Source organism: Xylocopa sonorina, chromosome 7 (assembly GCF_050948175.1).
Source record: "Xylocopa sonorina isolate GNS202 chromosome 7, iyXylSono1_principal, whole genome shotgun sequence".
Classification (NCBI taxonomy): domain Eukaryota; kingdom Metazoa; phylum Arthropoda; class Insecta; order Hymenoptera; family Apidae; genus Xylocopa; species Xylocopa sonorina.
Genome location: NC_135199.1, coordinates 12,662,234 through 12,679,574, shown reverse-complemented (window position 1 = coordinate 12,679,574; position 17,341 = coordinate 12,662,234). Strand labels below are relative to the sequence as shown.

The window sequence follows — 17,341 nt, the reverse complement described above, 5'->3', positions numbered from 1 at the left end:
AGAACCGCAAAGAAAAAATGAAACAATCGAAAGTAACGAAAGTGGCCGCTCGAAAGTACCAGTGGATGTCAAAAAGACCGAAAATAACTTTCATCGTTTAGGAAACGAGTAGGTATACTGCGGACCAAGTGTTATTTCGCGTGCGTAAAAATTTTGCCCAGTTTACCGCATTAACCGATTATAATTAGCATTTGTTCGCGAAAGCAAGCCACGAACCTTTCTATCGCGGGAAGGGATAGCCGGGAGTCCATTTTCGGTCTCGGTGCGATGATATAATATTTAGTAATGCCTTCTTTGCATGTACGCGTGTGATTGTGCGGACGCTTTCGATAGTAGTGAAACTCCTCTATTGCGACAACCCAAGAAAATTTTGTGACCTTTCTTAGACAACGGCATGCAGCGTAGGAGCTGTCCGTAAGGTGGTAGAACGTTTTAAGAATTGAATAGCAGCGGCTCGTCGCACGCTTACGATTATAATTATTTTACGCGACAAGGGATCGCTGTCGTTCGCTCGAACGTTCCGAACCTGTTGTGTATTCAAAATTCGATTCGCTAATTTTATTCGATAATTAAACACAAAGTGTATCAAATTGTGCGTTTAGGGGTGAGCTTCTAAATTTAAAAGATTCGAAGGGTGGCGGCAACGAAACCCTTCGTACGCTCAGCGGACGCGGACAGAGATGCAAAGTCATCGACGAACGACGTCCTCAGGATATGCGCTGTGGAGGGAATGCTCGCCGATGATTAACACAGCGAATAAACACCGTTCGCTTATGGCAAGTAAAGAGACACGGCAACACCATGGTGGGAGTCAGTTCTGTTATAGTAGGCCACGAGGTAGCAGCTCTGGTGTTCCTGCAGGTGTAGCACGATCGCTCGAACTCTCTCTTAGTTTCTGCTGGCACTCCAGGCCTCTCGTTTTGCCGGAGTGAGCCGCTCCGTGAAAACCGAGCCTCGAGATCGCTTGAAAAGCGATCCGGACAATGAAAACGCGAAATCCGCGCAGTATCGCGTGATAAATTTGGTGATCGGGATCGATTCTGGATTTCCATCGACAGGAGAGACCGATCCATTCGCCGGGAAAGCAAATCGATCGCGAATTCAATTGTCGACAATAAAAAATGAAACGACGTCGCTTTTATCGATTTCCCACGATTCGATGATGTGATTCCATCGCTGAAGTGTCCGGATTGCCAGCGATCGATGAACCACGCCAACAGTATTTCTGCCAGCCGAGTGAACGATCGTGGAAGCATATCTGTACGAGCATTTAAAGTGCGCCGAGCCTTTAGAAGGAGAAAGCAGGAGAAGTTGAAGAGTTCAGCCAGGTGAAAAAAAGCGTCTCTCCTTGACAATCACGACTCGTCGAATTCGGCCTCGTTTCCTTCACGAGCCTTCTCTCCCTCGAAATCGCAAACGGTTCATCGAACCGTGGTAGTCGCGTTTACCGAAAATCGAGCTTAATTAAGAAAGTAGAACTGCGATTCGAGGCAGAAAAACGGCTGAGAATGAAGATCGAATCCTGAGGGGTCAAGCGGAGCACCGGAGCATTCGACGAGCAGGAGAAATCGTCGGAGGCAGACGGAAAATTGTAACGCTTCGTCGGACGAGTCGAATCACGACTGCTCCGATCGATCGGCTCTTTATTTCCACTCGATTTCAAGTGTTTTATAGTTACGCCGTCGTTTACCATTATCTCTCGTCCGGCAACGAAGCGAATTAGAGAATGAAAGCACGCTGACCCTTGCGCGTTTCCAAGTTTCTTGCCGTGACCGGCGAACACGTGCTCTCCTTGGATTTTCGAACCGGTACACGCGGACGATGGATTTTTGAGAAGAACTCGTCTTTCCAGCTGGGCCACGAACGTGAGATGATTGGCAAACTCTTGTTGTGTTTCTGGATACTCGGATGCATCAGTCTTTATGGTACGTTTTTTTAAACATTTTAACAACCCTTTCGTGCCGCTTGATGTACGCGTACGAGGGTGAGGTTGCAAGTCATCGAATGTAGAGCAGTATAAATTTTACTTCTCGAGTTCCACTGCCCCCGTGAACATGACGAATGAGATTCTTGACGCTTCAATAGATAAATTGACATATATTAATCTAGCATAAAACATACTAAAAATAAATATCCTTTGAATTCTTCTTCTGTATTCCTCGTCATCTCATTACACTGTGGAAAGGTTAATTGCTTTCTAGTCGTGGCTTTCTAAACAATTTCTAAAACAAATTCGTAGTATTCCCAACTAAAAACTGCCGCGCTTCGCTATCGGATAGATTTCATAATACGTAACAGGATGTACGATGAAAAGGTTTGATCGAGTGCTTGCCCATCGAACGAGGCAAACACGTAGCGTTCGAGTGACTTACTTTTGTTATCCTCAATCACGGCGCTTCTTCATTCTCCTAACGTACACTTGGTAAATTCCGTTTTATGAACCGTTAACGAATCGAGGACAATTATTTAATCATGTAATCGGACGCTGAGGTCATCGTCGACGTCGTCTAAAATTTTAAGCGTGTTTCTTAACCGGCGTCTGACCGCTAACGCCTGTTTTCACTTGCGTGATTGGGCGAGGTCCAAGGAACTTTTCCCTCGTAACTCGTACTATCAGAAGGTATCATTTCAAGAACCTTTCCAGATCGAGTGATCACGAATTTTTCGTTCGCTAAATTAATCATCGTCACGCTCACAAAACGATCGTCCTTTCGATACAGCTTGGTGATGGAAATTAGAAAAGATTGCAAGCGTTTCCTTCGCGATTCGCATTCCACGACCATCAATCGGTTACGTGGGAACAGTGAACCGCGACAGGGATGAAAACTCGGTCTAGGTACGAATTTCACGGACAGCTCGTGAGAACGCCAGTTATTTCATAGTCAGTGAAAGCGACTCTGTCGTTGCTGTTCTGATATTATACGCACGCATCGCGCACGCTTCATGCAAATTCTCTCGAAAAGTCACTCTGGCACCCGTACGGAACTCGCAGACAAATTTCCTCGTGCCGTGAAAGTGCTCCCCGCGATGGGACAATGAAATTTCGCAAAAATTCAACCGCGAAGACGAGGTCTACGTTTCGTTCGACGAAAAAGAGCAAGCGGGTTTTGCGCGCGATTGGGGTAATAAGGTTTCCACTGTTGTAACAACTAATTGCACAGTACCTCGATGACGACTGAAAAAGACAGAGCTCGAGGAACTTTTTATGCCCTGCAGACAGTCTAATAGATCATAGTTTGTATAATACAAGACCATACGAGACAACTCTGTACGAGAATAAATTCATGTTATGTCCGTGACCGTGAAACTGGATCCAGTTACGTTCCTTGTCCCGAACAGGCTGGATTCGATCGTCGTTGTTCAAAGATGTTTAAACAAACGAAAGAATACACGAATTCGAAATTACTCGATCAGTATGTCGGATAGCGAGGAGAGTGAGGAAGAGTTTCGGAAACGACGAGGAAAATCTCGCATGCTCGTAAGACTTCCTCCGTTAATTGCTTTCTTTTATAATTAATTCGATGCATTTTCACGCAGAATCTACTCTACATATCAAAACAATGAAAATGATGCGCAAACGCTTTCTTTTTCAGTAACAGCCTACTTTCGAAGCGCGCGGAAACGCAGTTTTCGGACTGCGGGTACTTCGCGACTCCTTCGTTCTCGATCCTCGAGGATCCACGCGACCGTACGGCTTCAGATTTCGATCGCGGCGCGTCGCGCGCCTAATTTCTCTGACGCAAGTGTCACGTTCTCGCCACTCAACTCGAATCGGGTTCGTCAACTGACTCATGACGGATCTGTGACCCTTTTTCGCGTAGAATTCCGCGATCCAGCCGCCTTTCTCCGTGTGCGTAATTTCTCTCGGCGAAGGAGGATCGTAGGATCGCGCGTGTCGAACTAGTCGCCCGGCTCGAATCGGTTTGCACGCGAGACCCTCGCAGTTTCGTGACCCAGTCGCCTGACGCACCGGCATTCAAATGATTCACCGGTGAACAGCATTCGGCAGTGGGTCATTAAAATATTGGGACATCCTCTCGAGGGGGAACTGTTTTAAGTTCACCGTTAAAACGGAGCCAGATAGCTGATCGATCCTCGCGTTGCAAATTTCTGCGTTTCGACGCCTGACGCGCTCGACGAATTTCACATTTATGCAAATCGGAAAAGTGGTATGCAAATACACGTATATAGGAGTCGACGTAGATTGCCACGGGTGAAAGAGGAGATCGTTTAATGTATAGTCAAATTTAGTGTCGTTCGTCCCGTTTCCAGCACGTGGTTACCAATAAAATACGACTTATCGGCTAAGTAGAAAGTCGCGGCGCGATTCGCGCGGTTGTAGGTGTCCATCGAGGTGCAAAGTAATTTTGAAATACCGTTCCACAGTCGCCCAGGGACAACGAACCGCTTCCTCCCTTTTCCGTTGTTGCACGTCTGCCCGACTAATTGCGTCTCCGACTGTGATTTCGTGTCATCGCGGCCAACGGACCGGAAACAGGCAGCGTTGCGACGGCGAACGGAAAGAGGAACAGGAAGGAAGAAAACTGGAATGGTCCGAGATCCCGATTACGTTGTGAACGAGAACGGAACGCGAGAAGTCGATGATGCGACGATGACTTCGCTGCAGACGAGAAAATTGACGTCTGCCGCGTAATTTGTTCCCCGTCAAGGTCCAAGCGTTGGCTTCTTTCGAGATCAATGACACTCCCATTATCCATCGTGCAGAAAGATTTCAATTACGTTGGTTACGTGTTGCGGTTCGGGTAAAAGGTAATCGTTCCGTAGCGAAACAATTAGGCGTTCTCTGTGAGCACGAGGAAGCGATTTTTGGTTTTCAACAATTCTTCCGTGATCGTACACTGCGTGAATCGTAGGCAAGTTCGCGACCCTTCTATTCGGATCCGTCTTTCCTTATTCCAGCGTTCTCGAAGGACATGGGCATAGATAATCGCTCGTTTCCGGTAAATGTATTGTACATTACTCGTTATATCATTGTTGGAAGTACCGTGGTCTACTTAGCGTGATAGAGAACGGTCTTAATTAAGATTTGACAGAGTAACAACTTCCTTGCCATCCGCGTGTCGTTCCAAACGCGATTCTTTTCATACTTGCGCTTCGTTTCGATCGAGCCTCGTTCGATTCAACAAAATTGAAAGCGAGACGAGAAGTATAAATCAGAATTTGCTGGATCACCGATCGAATGGCAATTTGTATTGTTCACTTTAAGCGAACCGTGTATTTTCTCCTCGATCTACCAACGACGTATAATTGCTCGATGACTGGCATTTCCTCGATTTCACGGAATTTCAGAATTTTTTAATCGATCAACTTTTACGTTCTTGCTTCGACCCACTCGTAATCGATGCGGGGATCGAAGTATTTGCCAATCTCTCGTTCCGGATTAACACAGTTTTGCTTGGTAGATCGAGCGAGAAGAGACTAGAAGAGATAGTGGACGCGGACCGATGGAACAAGCCGACATATTATAGCAGGATCGTTGTAGAACACGTTTGTGCGTCTTCGGATGCGTAGGCAGAGATCGAGAATTTCTAAAGTCCAACTTGGCGAGTACTTTCTCCGATAAACGGTATTCGTTTCCTTTTTTTTTTCTTTCTTACCGCTCTCTTCACGGATCCTCTTCGCGATTCATCCTCACAGCGGAAGCTCGCACTGCGTATTAGTAGATACACAGCCAGATATATCTCGAGCATCGATATGTGAATAACAAAAATTCATCGTATCGAAGTAGTTGGTTTGAGACATTCCGAATCGTAGAAGTACTTTCACTGTTCCTGAGTCTACCGCCGAGCGAATATATTTTTAGACGTCGTCTTCGCGAAGACAAATAGTACTTCACTCGACGCTGAAGAAACGTTCGAGTGCCGAACAAGGAGAGAAGAGTTACTCTCGAAAGCGTTATACTCGAGCCGCACCCTCCTCCAATTATCGTTAGACGGTATTTACTCGAAAAATGTAATTTTCACATCTTTTATTGCCGTTCACCGCCTCCGCCAACTTTCCCCCCTATTTATTGCCGTTTCGTTTTACTCCGTCGGACCTTGACTATCGACCTATCCGACGGTTACAGTTTGTTACAGTTACGAAAAATAAAGAACGAAACGCCGTCTTTGACTTTCTCCGTTGAGAAGTCGAACAATTCCAGAGAGGGAGAGACATTCCCGTTCCCTCGACGATACTCGCGACGCAGAAAAAGTACACGATCGGATTTCCGGGATAGAAAAGGGAAACGTGAGCAGCGTTCGGGCCCAAGACCGACGGTCATCGTTTCTTCTAAATTGCGAAAGAAACGGATAGCCATTGTCGACTTCCCGCTCCTCCACTCTTCCTCCTTAACTGGCTGGCTTCCGGTTAGAAATTCAACGCTGCTCGATCCGACCAGTGAGAGCCGTTCGCCGATCTTCCGAGTTCCTCTAACTGCTGTCGTACCAGCGATTTACAGCCACGCGTGGCCACATCCGGTTCTCTCGCGTTTATCCCCGCGATTCACCTCGGGTTCATTCGCGTCCGACGCGTTTCTTCCAACTCTTCTTCAGGAAACATTTCACCCAGCAAACGTTATCGATTGTCCGAGAAACGACGCTGGTGATACAATTTATGCTCTTGACCACGAGCGAGAACCTTGAGAGTGGATTTATTATACGTCGGTTAACAGTGAAACGAGAAAGGCGTAGTCGCAAGGATCGGTTACTTTCATCGACGACTACCGTCACGCGGCGCCTCCACTTTCCGCGTGGATCCATTCAGATGCAAAATCATTCCTTCCGTCGTGTCCATCATCGCACACTCGAATCGCGAGAAACCCTGCCTCTCACCTTTCCCGCTCTCTCCTCCTGGGACAATAAAAGCCTCTGAATAGACCATCCGTACGCTTCGATCGGTTTCTTTTCGCTTTCAAGCTGTGCTCCCTCGTCAACCAACGCTAATTCAGAGCTTCGACGATCGACCGTTTCTCCTCCGGTCTCCTCATCGACGAACGTCCATTTCTCTCTGTCATCGAGGCGATTTTACTTCCTTCTGCTCTGAGTCATTCATCGATACCAGACTTCGAGATCCTGTTCGACGCAGTAAACCTGCACCGAGATCAGACGCGGAGTTTCGTAACGGGTTTCTCTCGGTGCCAGGCTGGGAATTCAGTTTTAAGGTCAGGGGCATAGGGACACCGGAGTGTCCGAGTAGAAAGAGCACCGTAACGGTTCCGCGGTTCGACGTTTGTCGTAGAAATGGCGTTCGAAAATCTGGACGAAAGGATCGCAGGCGTGTATGCTGCGTACCGTTCGAAAAGTTCGCCCTGTCGGCAGATACGAGCAGAGAACATTACTCTTCCCCACCTGTTCGCCAACCAACCTCTCTATTCCACGAACGTATTGGCCCACATTCGTATGTGTCTCGATCTCCAGATTTGGGTCGTGAAAAGTGAGTTGAGGAGATTGGTGTACAACGATCGTTGGATAAAAGAACGTCCTGCTGCGCTGCTAGAGTTCAGTGATCTCGACTCACTGGAAACTATGCCACGCTATCCGATTCTAAGATCGGCCCTTCTCCTCGTTGTTTAATTAACGTTGTTACTGAATATCCGTTCGAAAATTCGATCGCGTCTCGCGCGAGCGAAACTGTATCTACGGGTTGACCCATATGTGGCAAACTTGACGATTTTCACACGAGAAACTGCTCTTTCGTCGCACCTTTGTCCCGACGCGATGCCGTCGTGGAAACGATCGAATTTGCTCGCGGTATATCGCGACCGATCTGGACGAAACAATGCTGCAACGTTACGCAAGTAAGCTCGTTGAGTGATTCGTCTCTGTCGGACTTCCTGTCCTTTTGTTTCCCAGCAATAAATTGCATAAACCTGTGTACAATGCGTAAACAATTTTAATATTCAATGGAGAACCGAGGAAGAATCGAGGATCCGTTTGTTGGCGTAACGATGAAGATTCGTGACTTAATTATATACTCTCAGTGACAGGAAACACCGTAAGAGCGAGTTTTGATGAATAACACGTACGACGCGGTGCATCGAGTGGCAACAAGTTTGTAAATCTGTGCAAATTTGTGTCAGCAGAGTTCCATCCGGTGTGTACCACGAAAACCATTTATCTGACCGTAAGCTATCGGTATTGCGACAATGGAGGAGTCATTTATGTGGGAATTCCGTTGCAGGAAACCTTCGGAGTGCCTTTGTACCGTTAAATCCCCGATGTTTCACCTACCTAGATATTCGATGCACGATCGTTCTGAACGCAACGCCTACTCCGGGCACCAGTTTCTATTGCATGTACACCAGATGAACGCGCGACGAGTGCTGTCGTCAGATGTAATGGCGGTTCGAGCATCTCGATTGAAATCAGGGCTCATTATGCGCATTCGACGCTCTCGTTGGTTAAAAAGTGATGCGGGTTTCTAGACCGACCTAGCGCATTATCAGACTCGAATTATTAATTGAAACGCCTCGATTGCGACACTGCGAGCGCATACCATAACTGATCGCAGTCCCATTACGGTTAATGAAGGTGAAGTAACGTAGCGCTGCGAAGCGATTTCGAAACGCTCCCGATCGTGTCGTCCTGGGAATCATCTACGATGAAAATCGATTGCGTATACGATTGATGTCGATCTGCTTAGCTACGCTTTTATTCATCCAATCGATAACACTCGCGACGTGGACACGAGAATAACGTATCCTTCGATCGAATGAAAGTACCAGATTACCGCATGGTCGTTCGTCAAATAGACACTTTCAGTCACGGTACAAGTATTCATGGTTTATTATGACAGGTTGTCAGAAAACCTATCGAACGTAGAAACGAGATGAAAATTTTTTTGTCTAAAACAATTGAATCTTCGTAATCATTGCGAGCTAACTTCTTTCGCCGTTTCTCTCTCGTTACGTTATTCAACAAACCAAACAAGATCACCGGATTCTGTTCTTGCAGGATCGGACTGTACAAGCCGGACGTGGACGAAAAAGAAATTTTATTATTTCGTAATCACGGGAGAATTTTTCCGCGGATTATGTAAAACTGCCGACCCGGCAGCCATCGTTCTTACGGTATTCCGTTGGTAAATGGGACGAGGGAGGGTCGAGCGATTCGCTGTCGCGCCGGATGCACACTTTCCGAGCAATCTAACGATTCTATCGGCTACGTAATCGACGATTTTGCAAATGCGATCCGTTTACAGCTATTCATATATTTCCCAGCGACGATTGCGGTTTTCTCGTCGAGGAATCGGCCGCGAGAACGGTTCGTCGAAAAGTGAGGGGGTTCCGCGATGATTACCCGTTCGTCTGACCAAAACGTATCCTCGCTCGAGCTACCGTGATGTCACAATCACCGCGAAGTGGAATTCCTCCATTTCGCTGGGTTTGCCCAGCGACCATCACGCGGAAACCACGAGGAAACCAGTGGCTTAATTTTCGACTCGTTGCCAACAATGCCAACAAGGCACGTATTAATTATCATTGTCGATGCGTAAAACGGTCATAGGAACCTTGACACAGCCTCTGCGCTAGTCGTCGCTAGACAGCTAGGCGGGTAGCATCTGAATTATTAGTTGTTTCACAAATAGAATTTATACAGTTCGACTCAGCCGCATCCACGGCCAGTCCTGATTTCCCTTTTCCATGCCTCTCCCTGGCTCTTTTTACCGAACGGTCGTTCGACGAGCAAAAACCCGAGCTACTCGAACCGCTCTCCTATCCAGCTGACCATTAACAGTCGATCCGTTCGACACCGGGCTTTCTTTTTCCGAATTTCTCCACGGCCAGACTGGTCTGATCGGTTCGTCCGCGGGACTCCTCCGTCTATTCGCCTATCGCCGCCGAATACGCCGCGTTCCGATCTCTAACGAGATAATCAACCGTGCGAACGAAAAAAGAACAGTTTCTCTTTCTTATCGCGATTCACCCGCGGCCTTCGCGACCCGAGCAACTTTCTTCGCCGGATTTTCCTTCCCATCTTACTTTTACGAGCACCTCGGCGGCGGTTCGCGATCGATCGAAACGAGACGCTTTTCCGACGGAGAGGCGGAAAGTTTCGTGTCGCGGTTAAACTTTCGAGAAACTTTGGATCGTTCTGCTATCGATGAACGTTTGAATCGGCCGTTACTCGCGATCCTGGCCGCCCCGCAGATTTCCCAAGATTTCGCAGAACCGTTGCCCAAGAGCTAGTTGGCCCGAGGCCCTTGCCTTCCCAGCGTTTTTTACATCGGCTCGCGGATCTGGGTCGTAAGTTCAGGAGACGCTCGCAATCGCGGATCGAGATCGTAACTACTCGAACCGCGGTCACCGGTGCCGACAGGTGCCACCGATCTTCAAGCGAGACGCGTTCCCGCAACGCGAGCAAGAAAAATTCACCTTCGAACGCGATAGGCGTGTGATGGAAAAATCGACAGCGCGCGACGTAAGAAGACCTCGTTCGCTAATGAACGATTAGATCGTTCGATTATCGACGGTATCGTAATTGAAAGCGTAACGCGTACGAGAGTCGAGCGAGACCAAAGGTCTTTGGGGCGTTCGATCGTTACAAGGCTAATTGCAGCTTCCACACGCGATATCCACGGCTCCATAAATCAAGCGATGCTTGCTGTTTCCTAATGCTCGTTGGCTGCTCGGAGTTGCGAGATCGACTTATCGATCTCGTCTGACTTTCCCTTCGCACAGATTCTCGATTTTGGCCCCTCCATTATTCGACCTTCCTCTTTTAAACGCGACAGACAGGCGTGAGAGAAGGAAGACGATTTTGGCTTACTTGCCGAGTTTGATCGGTGTGACGGAGCTGATATGAAATATGTATCGCCTCGCGTTCCAGGAGATTGTTATTCAGGCGTTATGCTAATAACAGCGCAACGAGCCGAGGAAACCGTTACAAAGCTTCGCACGAATCTATCAATCCAGTCTGCGGTGCGTGCAGTCGACCAGTCTTTGAACTTCGACTTTGTTTCCCACAATTTCTGGGTAGCTGGGTCTTTTTTATCGGCTAGCGTATCGCGAGCCGTTCGATGGTAGTTTAACCAGCGGAAACTGGGTCTATTTATTTCTTGCATTACGAGAAATAGAAGCGATTACCTTGTCAGAACGCTTCGATGGGATAATGTATATATATTGTATATATCTCGATGAGGAATCGTTGTAATTGAAAATGGTCACTTTCGCAGGAGAGCGGGCAGTGGCGCAAGAATGGCCAATGCCTCTCGACGAGTCCGCGGACGAGAAGAACGATGCCGAAATCTTCCGCGCGGTGGTCGAATCGATGAGACAGTGGACGTTGCAAAAGCAATTGCATCACAGGATCAAGAGGGAGATATCGAAAGTTTGCTACGAGGATGTCGGCTGCTTCGAGGACACGGGACCGTTCAGTTACCTGGAAATGCTCCCGTCGCCGCCGAAAGACGTCGGCACTAGGTATGCGAGGGAGGAATTCTCCTCTCCGCCGATCACCCAGATTCTTCTCCCGTAGCGTGCGTTCCCGTTCCTTTCATCGTTCCCCGCGATAATTCCCGTTATTACTCTGCGTCGACACCGGGAATCAAGTGACATTTCGTTGCGAGCGCGATGATTCGATGCGAAAGGAGAACGCGTGCAACAAGTGCGATCAAAAGGATGCTTGGAGCGAGTATCGCGTGAAACTGTCTACGCGAATATTTACCCACGACCAGCTCGATTACGCGTTAACGAACCTCCGTGCACTCGTGCCCCTGTTTCCTAAGGAATACAATCGATACTCGAATCGATGCCCGAGGCATCGGATGATCTACGAGGAATGCACGGCTAAACGGTTCGTTTCCGATTCGCCGCGTTTCAGATTTCTAGTGTACGGCAGCAGGAAGGCGAGATCGATCCCGATGGAAGTTCCTGCGGACGATATAAACGATAGCGCGCACCGTGCCATAGATCCCGATCTACCGACCAAGGTGATCGTACACGGGTTCGGGTCGAGCTGCGACCACGTCTGGGTCTACGAAATGAGGTCCGCTCTAATGACGGTGCAGGAATGTAACATAGGTTCGTAAACGCGATTCACTTTCGCGAACGTGCGCTCTGTAAGCGCGTTTCTTATTTTTTTTTTTCTTCTTCTGGCGAATTTAAGTAAAAAGTTATTTTTCAAAGTAAATCTTGCTTAAGCCTCATCTCAGAAGGAAAAGGTGTTTTCAGTGTGCGTCGACTGGGGACCGGGCAGCGCGGTTCCCAACTACGTGAGGGCGGCGGCCAATACTCGCCTGGTCGGTCGACAATTGGCCAAGCTGGTTAAAAGTTTGAACGTGCCGCTGGAGAGGGTTCACCTGATCGGTTTCAGTTTGGGCGCCCACGTCGCCGGATTCGCTGGAGCCGAATTGGGCAACGTCTCCAGAATCACAGGTAGGCGAAATCTTTACTGCGACGAGTTTCGCAAATTGCTAACGATCGCTTCTTTTGCTCGATGTTTACGAGTCGATGTAATTATCGCGGTTGGATTGTGCAACGTGTTACGAACGGCTGCAATCTTGGTATCCTTCGAGCTGCTACGCTTGGTAAAAGGGGACCAGTTTCGTCCCAGTTCAGTTGAGCGTAGTAGCCGATGGCGATTGTCGATTTGTTTCTGAATTATTCACTCTTCTTCGAGTCGAGACCGCTCGTACCTATTTGCGTCGAACGAACCTTTCGATTTCACATTGTTACGCTTCTTAAGGCGATTTATTCGAACGGTAGGCATCGAAACTGAAACGCAGAGGTGGCGCGACCCCGTTTTGTCTCTTAATCGATTTACCGTTCACCAGAAACTGTAACAAGGACTTTTGCAATAACGTATGACATTAATATGTTACGCCTGCGACATTTCTTCAGCCTTTTCACGCGTCGACTGGTTCTCGCATCGAGAATTAATTAAGCATTCAAGTATCGAGGAATTTTTCTTATCCTGCTGCTAATTTCGTTATTCACAATGTTGCCGCGTCCACTCGTTCAAGGATAACGTCTGTTTTCACTTCGCGTGGAACGACTAATGGTCATCGTTCGCAGGTTTGGATCCTGCCGGACCGCTGTTCGAGTCTCAGGACCCAAGGGCCCGTCTCGATAAAACGGATGCCAACTTCGTGGACGTGATCCACAGCAACGGCGAGCAACTGTTGCTCGGTGGTCTGGGCTCGTGGCAGCCGATGGGCGACGTCGACTTCTACCCCAACGGGGGCAGAATGCAAACAGGCTGCTCGAATCTCTTCCTTGGCGCCGTGTCCGACATCATCTGGTGTAAGTGTTTCACGTCGAGGAATCTAATTTGCTGCGCTCGATGCATTCAGTTGATGCACCTCGTTCGCTCGACGCATCCCACCTAAATTTGCTTCGTATTTAAAAGAATTCACACGCGCTGTGTAACGCAATCAGAGCACAGTGGTGATGTTAAACGAAACAAAGTATAGTAGCGACGGGAACGCACGCGTAAAAGTAGCTACGCCTCGACGTAATTAAATCCACGAGGAACTAGGAAGAAACGAGGGGAAGAAAAAGATACGAGTGCTCGGAAGTTTTCACAATTTAACGCTGTTTAACGACAGCCATTGCCTAATCCTTTCTTGTGCCAGCTGTTTGTTTTCATTACGGCCAGCCGACGAAGAACCTAATCAAAGGCACTCGGTAAATCATGGATTAGAAAGCGCGTCGCGATCTTTTTCACGAGTATCCGTCGTTCGGGATAGTGTTACCTTCTCCGCAACGCGGATCGAATTATTTACCCGAAAGAAAGCGGGTCACAGTGGCCCCGTCGTCGAGTGTCGCCTAAAGATGTGCAGATGAATATTCATAAAAAGCTCGACCAGTCTAGGAATTTTACTGGGAATCGAGCGCTCCCGATGACGCGTGTTTCCAGTAAATCATCGTCCCATCGAGTTGTACGATGCGCGCGTCGTTGAGTCAAATTTGCAATTCGAGCGATCGCCGATGAATATTCAAATGCTCGCAGATCTGGGGCCTCTCTCTCTCTCTCTCTCTCTATTAACTGTATCGAAACGGTCCCGTTCCGCCGCGAAAGTCAGACGCAACCAAAATGGTGGGTCGCTCTCTAAATTGCAGCGAGCGCCGTCGAGGGTAGATCGCTGTGCAACCACCGACGCGCGTACAAACTGTTCACCGACTCCGTCAGCCCGAAGTGTCGGTTCCCTGCGTTCCCGTGCGACAACGGATACGACGGTCTGCTCCGCGGCGAGTGCTTTCCCTGCGGGTTGAACGGCGCGGGCCGACCATGCGGCGACATGGGCTACTACAGCGACGAGTCGCCGGCCAGGGGTCAACTCTACCTCGTCACGAGGGACGAGGAGCCGTTCTGCGCTCACCAGTACCAGGTGAAGGTGTACAACAGCCACAGCGAGAGGCCTACGCGAAGTTACGGCAAGCTGCAGGTCACCTTCGTCGGCGACGGATTATCCTTCAACGACAGCTTCGCGATGACGCGGAAGGACGAGGAGCTTCTGGTTGGAAAGATCCTTCAAAAGATCGTCGTTCCGCACCCTGCCATTTCTAACTTCGACGCTATCGAGGTAAAACGGTGGTACCTTTTCACGGAGTGGTTTTGAGGTGGATCGTTTCTCATTCTCGTTCGTGTTTACAGATCAAGTACACGGCGTACAGCGGTTGGATCTCCTCAGGCTTGGTATCCTGGAGCATCGACAAAGTGTCGATCGTCGACAGCTTCGGGAAAACTCTTTCCGTCTGCAGGAAAGGCTTGAGCTTAGAGTCCGGCAAGCCCGTGTACCTACCTCTTTTCGCCGGCGAGTGCAACGTCCCCGCGGAGTCGGAGAACGCGACGTCTCCGGACTTGGGACGTCTGCTGCAAGAGAGCAAAGCTGGCATCGGTCCGTTCACCAAAGAGCAGAACTACGAGGCGAAGGACGGTTACTCGAACACGTTCTCGACGGACCATCGAGCCACGACGTCGTCATCGTCAAAGGGACTGGGTCCGTTTACCAAGGAGCAAAACTTGAGGATAATCGAGGGGAAGGAGAACTTCAAGTCGAACAGCTTCGAGGACCAGGCGAACAATCGTCGCGGAAGCTCGAATCCTTGGAACATAGTCGACATATCCGCTGATGGAGACTCGAATTCCTTGGAGAACTCCGACTCCGAGAGGGGCAGAGGGTTCTCCGGGTCTAATTACTTCGCGAACACGCAACCCCCGAATCCTCCCGTAGACACATCCACGGAATCGCTACCGGAAATCCGAGAACCCGTGTTGAAGGTAAATAAAAAGGAAACGGGAAGATCGTTGAAGTTCCCGGAGATCACGGAGCCCATTCTGAGGCCGCGCTCGGCGAGACAGAACATCAAGGACGAAGCTCATACTCGCGAGAAGCAGAGAGACGAGATACAGGAGGCTCCATCGACGACCAGATCGTTCACCGTGCAGTTTCTGCCGGAAAGGCTAGCAGGAATATTGGCACAGGCTGAACGATACGCGAGGCAGACGCTTCTTCCTTTAATTTCTCAATACACGCCCAGTTTCGTGACTGGAACGCGGTACGAGGAGCCCAAGTACTTTCCTCCGTTGGGCGAGATCGCTTCGGAGGATCGTCGAGGGTCGATCGAACCGGAGTACGCTACGAACAGCGATCGAGAGAGGTTTGAGAGTCAGAATCGGGACGAGCAAATTGGTAACACCGAGTCTGTTCCCGAAGAGATGACAAGAATCAAGAATACTTCCGAAGTTGCATCGGTGGAAGTGCCTGCGATCGTCGAGGCAGTTTATTCGGAAGATAGCGGGGCGAATTCGACGAAAATCGACGCGGAGAGCAACGAATGGCTGCCAATGGAATCCTCAGGCACGAGTTCGAGGAAAGACTTGAACGTGTCCAGGTCTATGAATTGGGAGTACGATAAGTACAATTGGTCGACGCGGACGATCTCGGAGAGCAGTAGTTTGCGACCAGAGGTGGACGATTGGGTGCCCATCACCGTCAAGAGCGACGAACTACGGACTACAGAGTCATCGGGTAACTTTTCTAACGAGGTTAGTTTGCCTCGCGCGATGCTCGACGCTCAAATGGATACCGCGACGGTGACGGACACCAGAGACTCCGACACCCAGGAGGCTGTCACTTCTGAAAAAGAAGAGAGAAAGTATATACCTCTGATCGACACGGAAACGAAAGAATCGTCGTCCACGAGCTCGAACGACATTCACGAAGCTCGCACGAGCGCGCCTGTTTACTCTCACATTCAAAGAATTCCCAAGCCGATACAGCAGACAAGAAGCAGCAACAGTAAAGCTGACGGGAGCACGACGAGGAGAAGCATGGCCTTCCCTTACGCGTACGAGAGGAAGAAGGATCCTAGGACTAGGTATATACCGTTGATACCGGAGGAAGACATAGGAAGGCCTCGCTTCTCCGTCGAAAGGGAACGTTGAACGCTAAAAGTGGACAATTTAGATCACGTTTCTACTCTGACAAGTTCACGATTCCCGCGTTCACTCCGCGTGTTCGTCGTTTCGAATTTGTTCGCTCGCGAGCGTTCCTCGATCGATCGTTGCATTCGAAGCCACCCCTCGGCAGGTAGATGACGATCGCGCGTAGCATCGATCACTTGGGAATCGATGGCTTTATAAAGAACGCTTCGAAGAAGTTTTTCTTTTATTTTTTTTTTTTGGTAAAAATTGGAGCCTTAACTTTATTTTTGTATATAGGAATTTTTTTACAATATATATATAATATAATATATATATAGCTTCGCTGAAATCTTTGTTTTCTTCGCATTCGTTACCACTTCTTAATTCTTAGTTATTAGAATTGTTATTATCATCGTCATCTGTATTCTTTTCCCCCATCGCGTTTTATTTATGTCGAACGGACGATCGTGAGAGCGAAAAAATCCCATTTTTGTATATAACGACCCGAACGTTAGAAATCGCGTAACGACCCCCTGAAATGACGTTACATTCCGTCCGCACCCTCGTAATAATATGTACAGCTGGTGCGTCTACGCGAGCCACGCCCACGGTGGTTCACGTGGACGATAGTCGGAAGTATGGAAGAAACGATTTAAATTGGACTCCTATGTGTAGAGCTATGATATACCTGTTTTTACTTAAAATAAATAACCCTCTTTTAAGAAGAAAAATGCGCCTCTCGGTCTTACAACTCCGATGTATATTATATACTTTTACTCGTTTCGTCTGTAATACACACACACGCACGCACTCTTCTCTCACTCTCTCTCTCTCTCTTTCTGTCTCGCATACAAAGTCCCTATCCTTCTTCACCCTTCATCCCTGTTCGCAAACACCGTTTCACGAGCAACGAAATTCTTCAGGATATGCCCACTCCTGATATGTCCGCGGCTATTAAAAATAACCCATTC

General features: G+C 48.6%; 1 protein-coding gene across 1 annotated transcript; it reads left to right on the top strand.

The window, feature by feature from the left end:
* The first annotated feature begins 704 nt into the window (after positions 1 to 704).
* On the top strand, positions 705 to 16,549 carry LOC143425260 (uncharacterized). The gene is made up of 7 exons (XM_076897924.1): positions 705 to 1,925; positions 11,176 to 11,422; positions 11,823 to 12,022; positions 12,173 to 12,376; positions 13,016 to 13,243; positions 14,063 to 14,526; positions 14,598 to 16,549. Exons 1-7 carry the CDS (start codon positions 1,871 to 1,873, stop codon positions 16,389 to 16,391), a joined length of 3,192 nt encoding a protein of 1,063 aa, XP_076754039.1. The 5' UTR covers positions 705 to 1,870; the 3' UTR covers positions 16,392 to 16,549.
* The last annotated feature ends 792 nt before the right edge of the window (positions 16,550 to 17,341 follow it).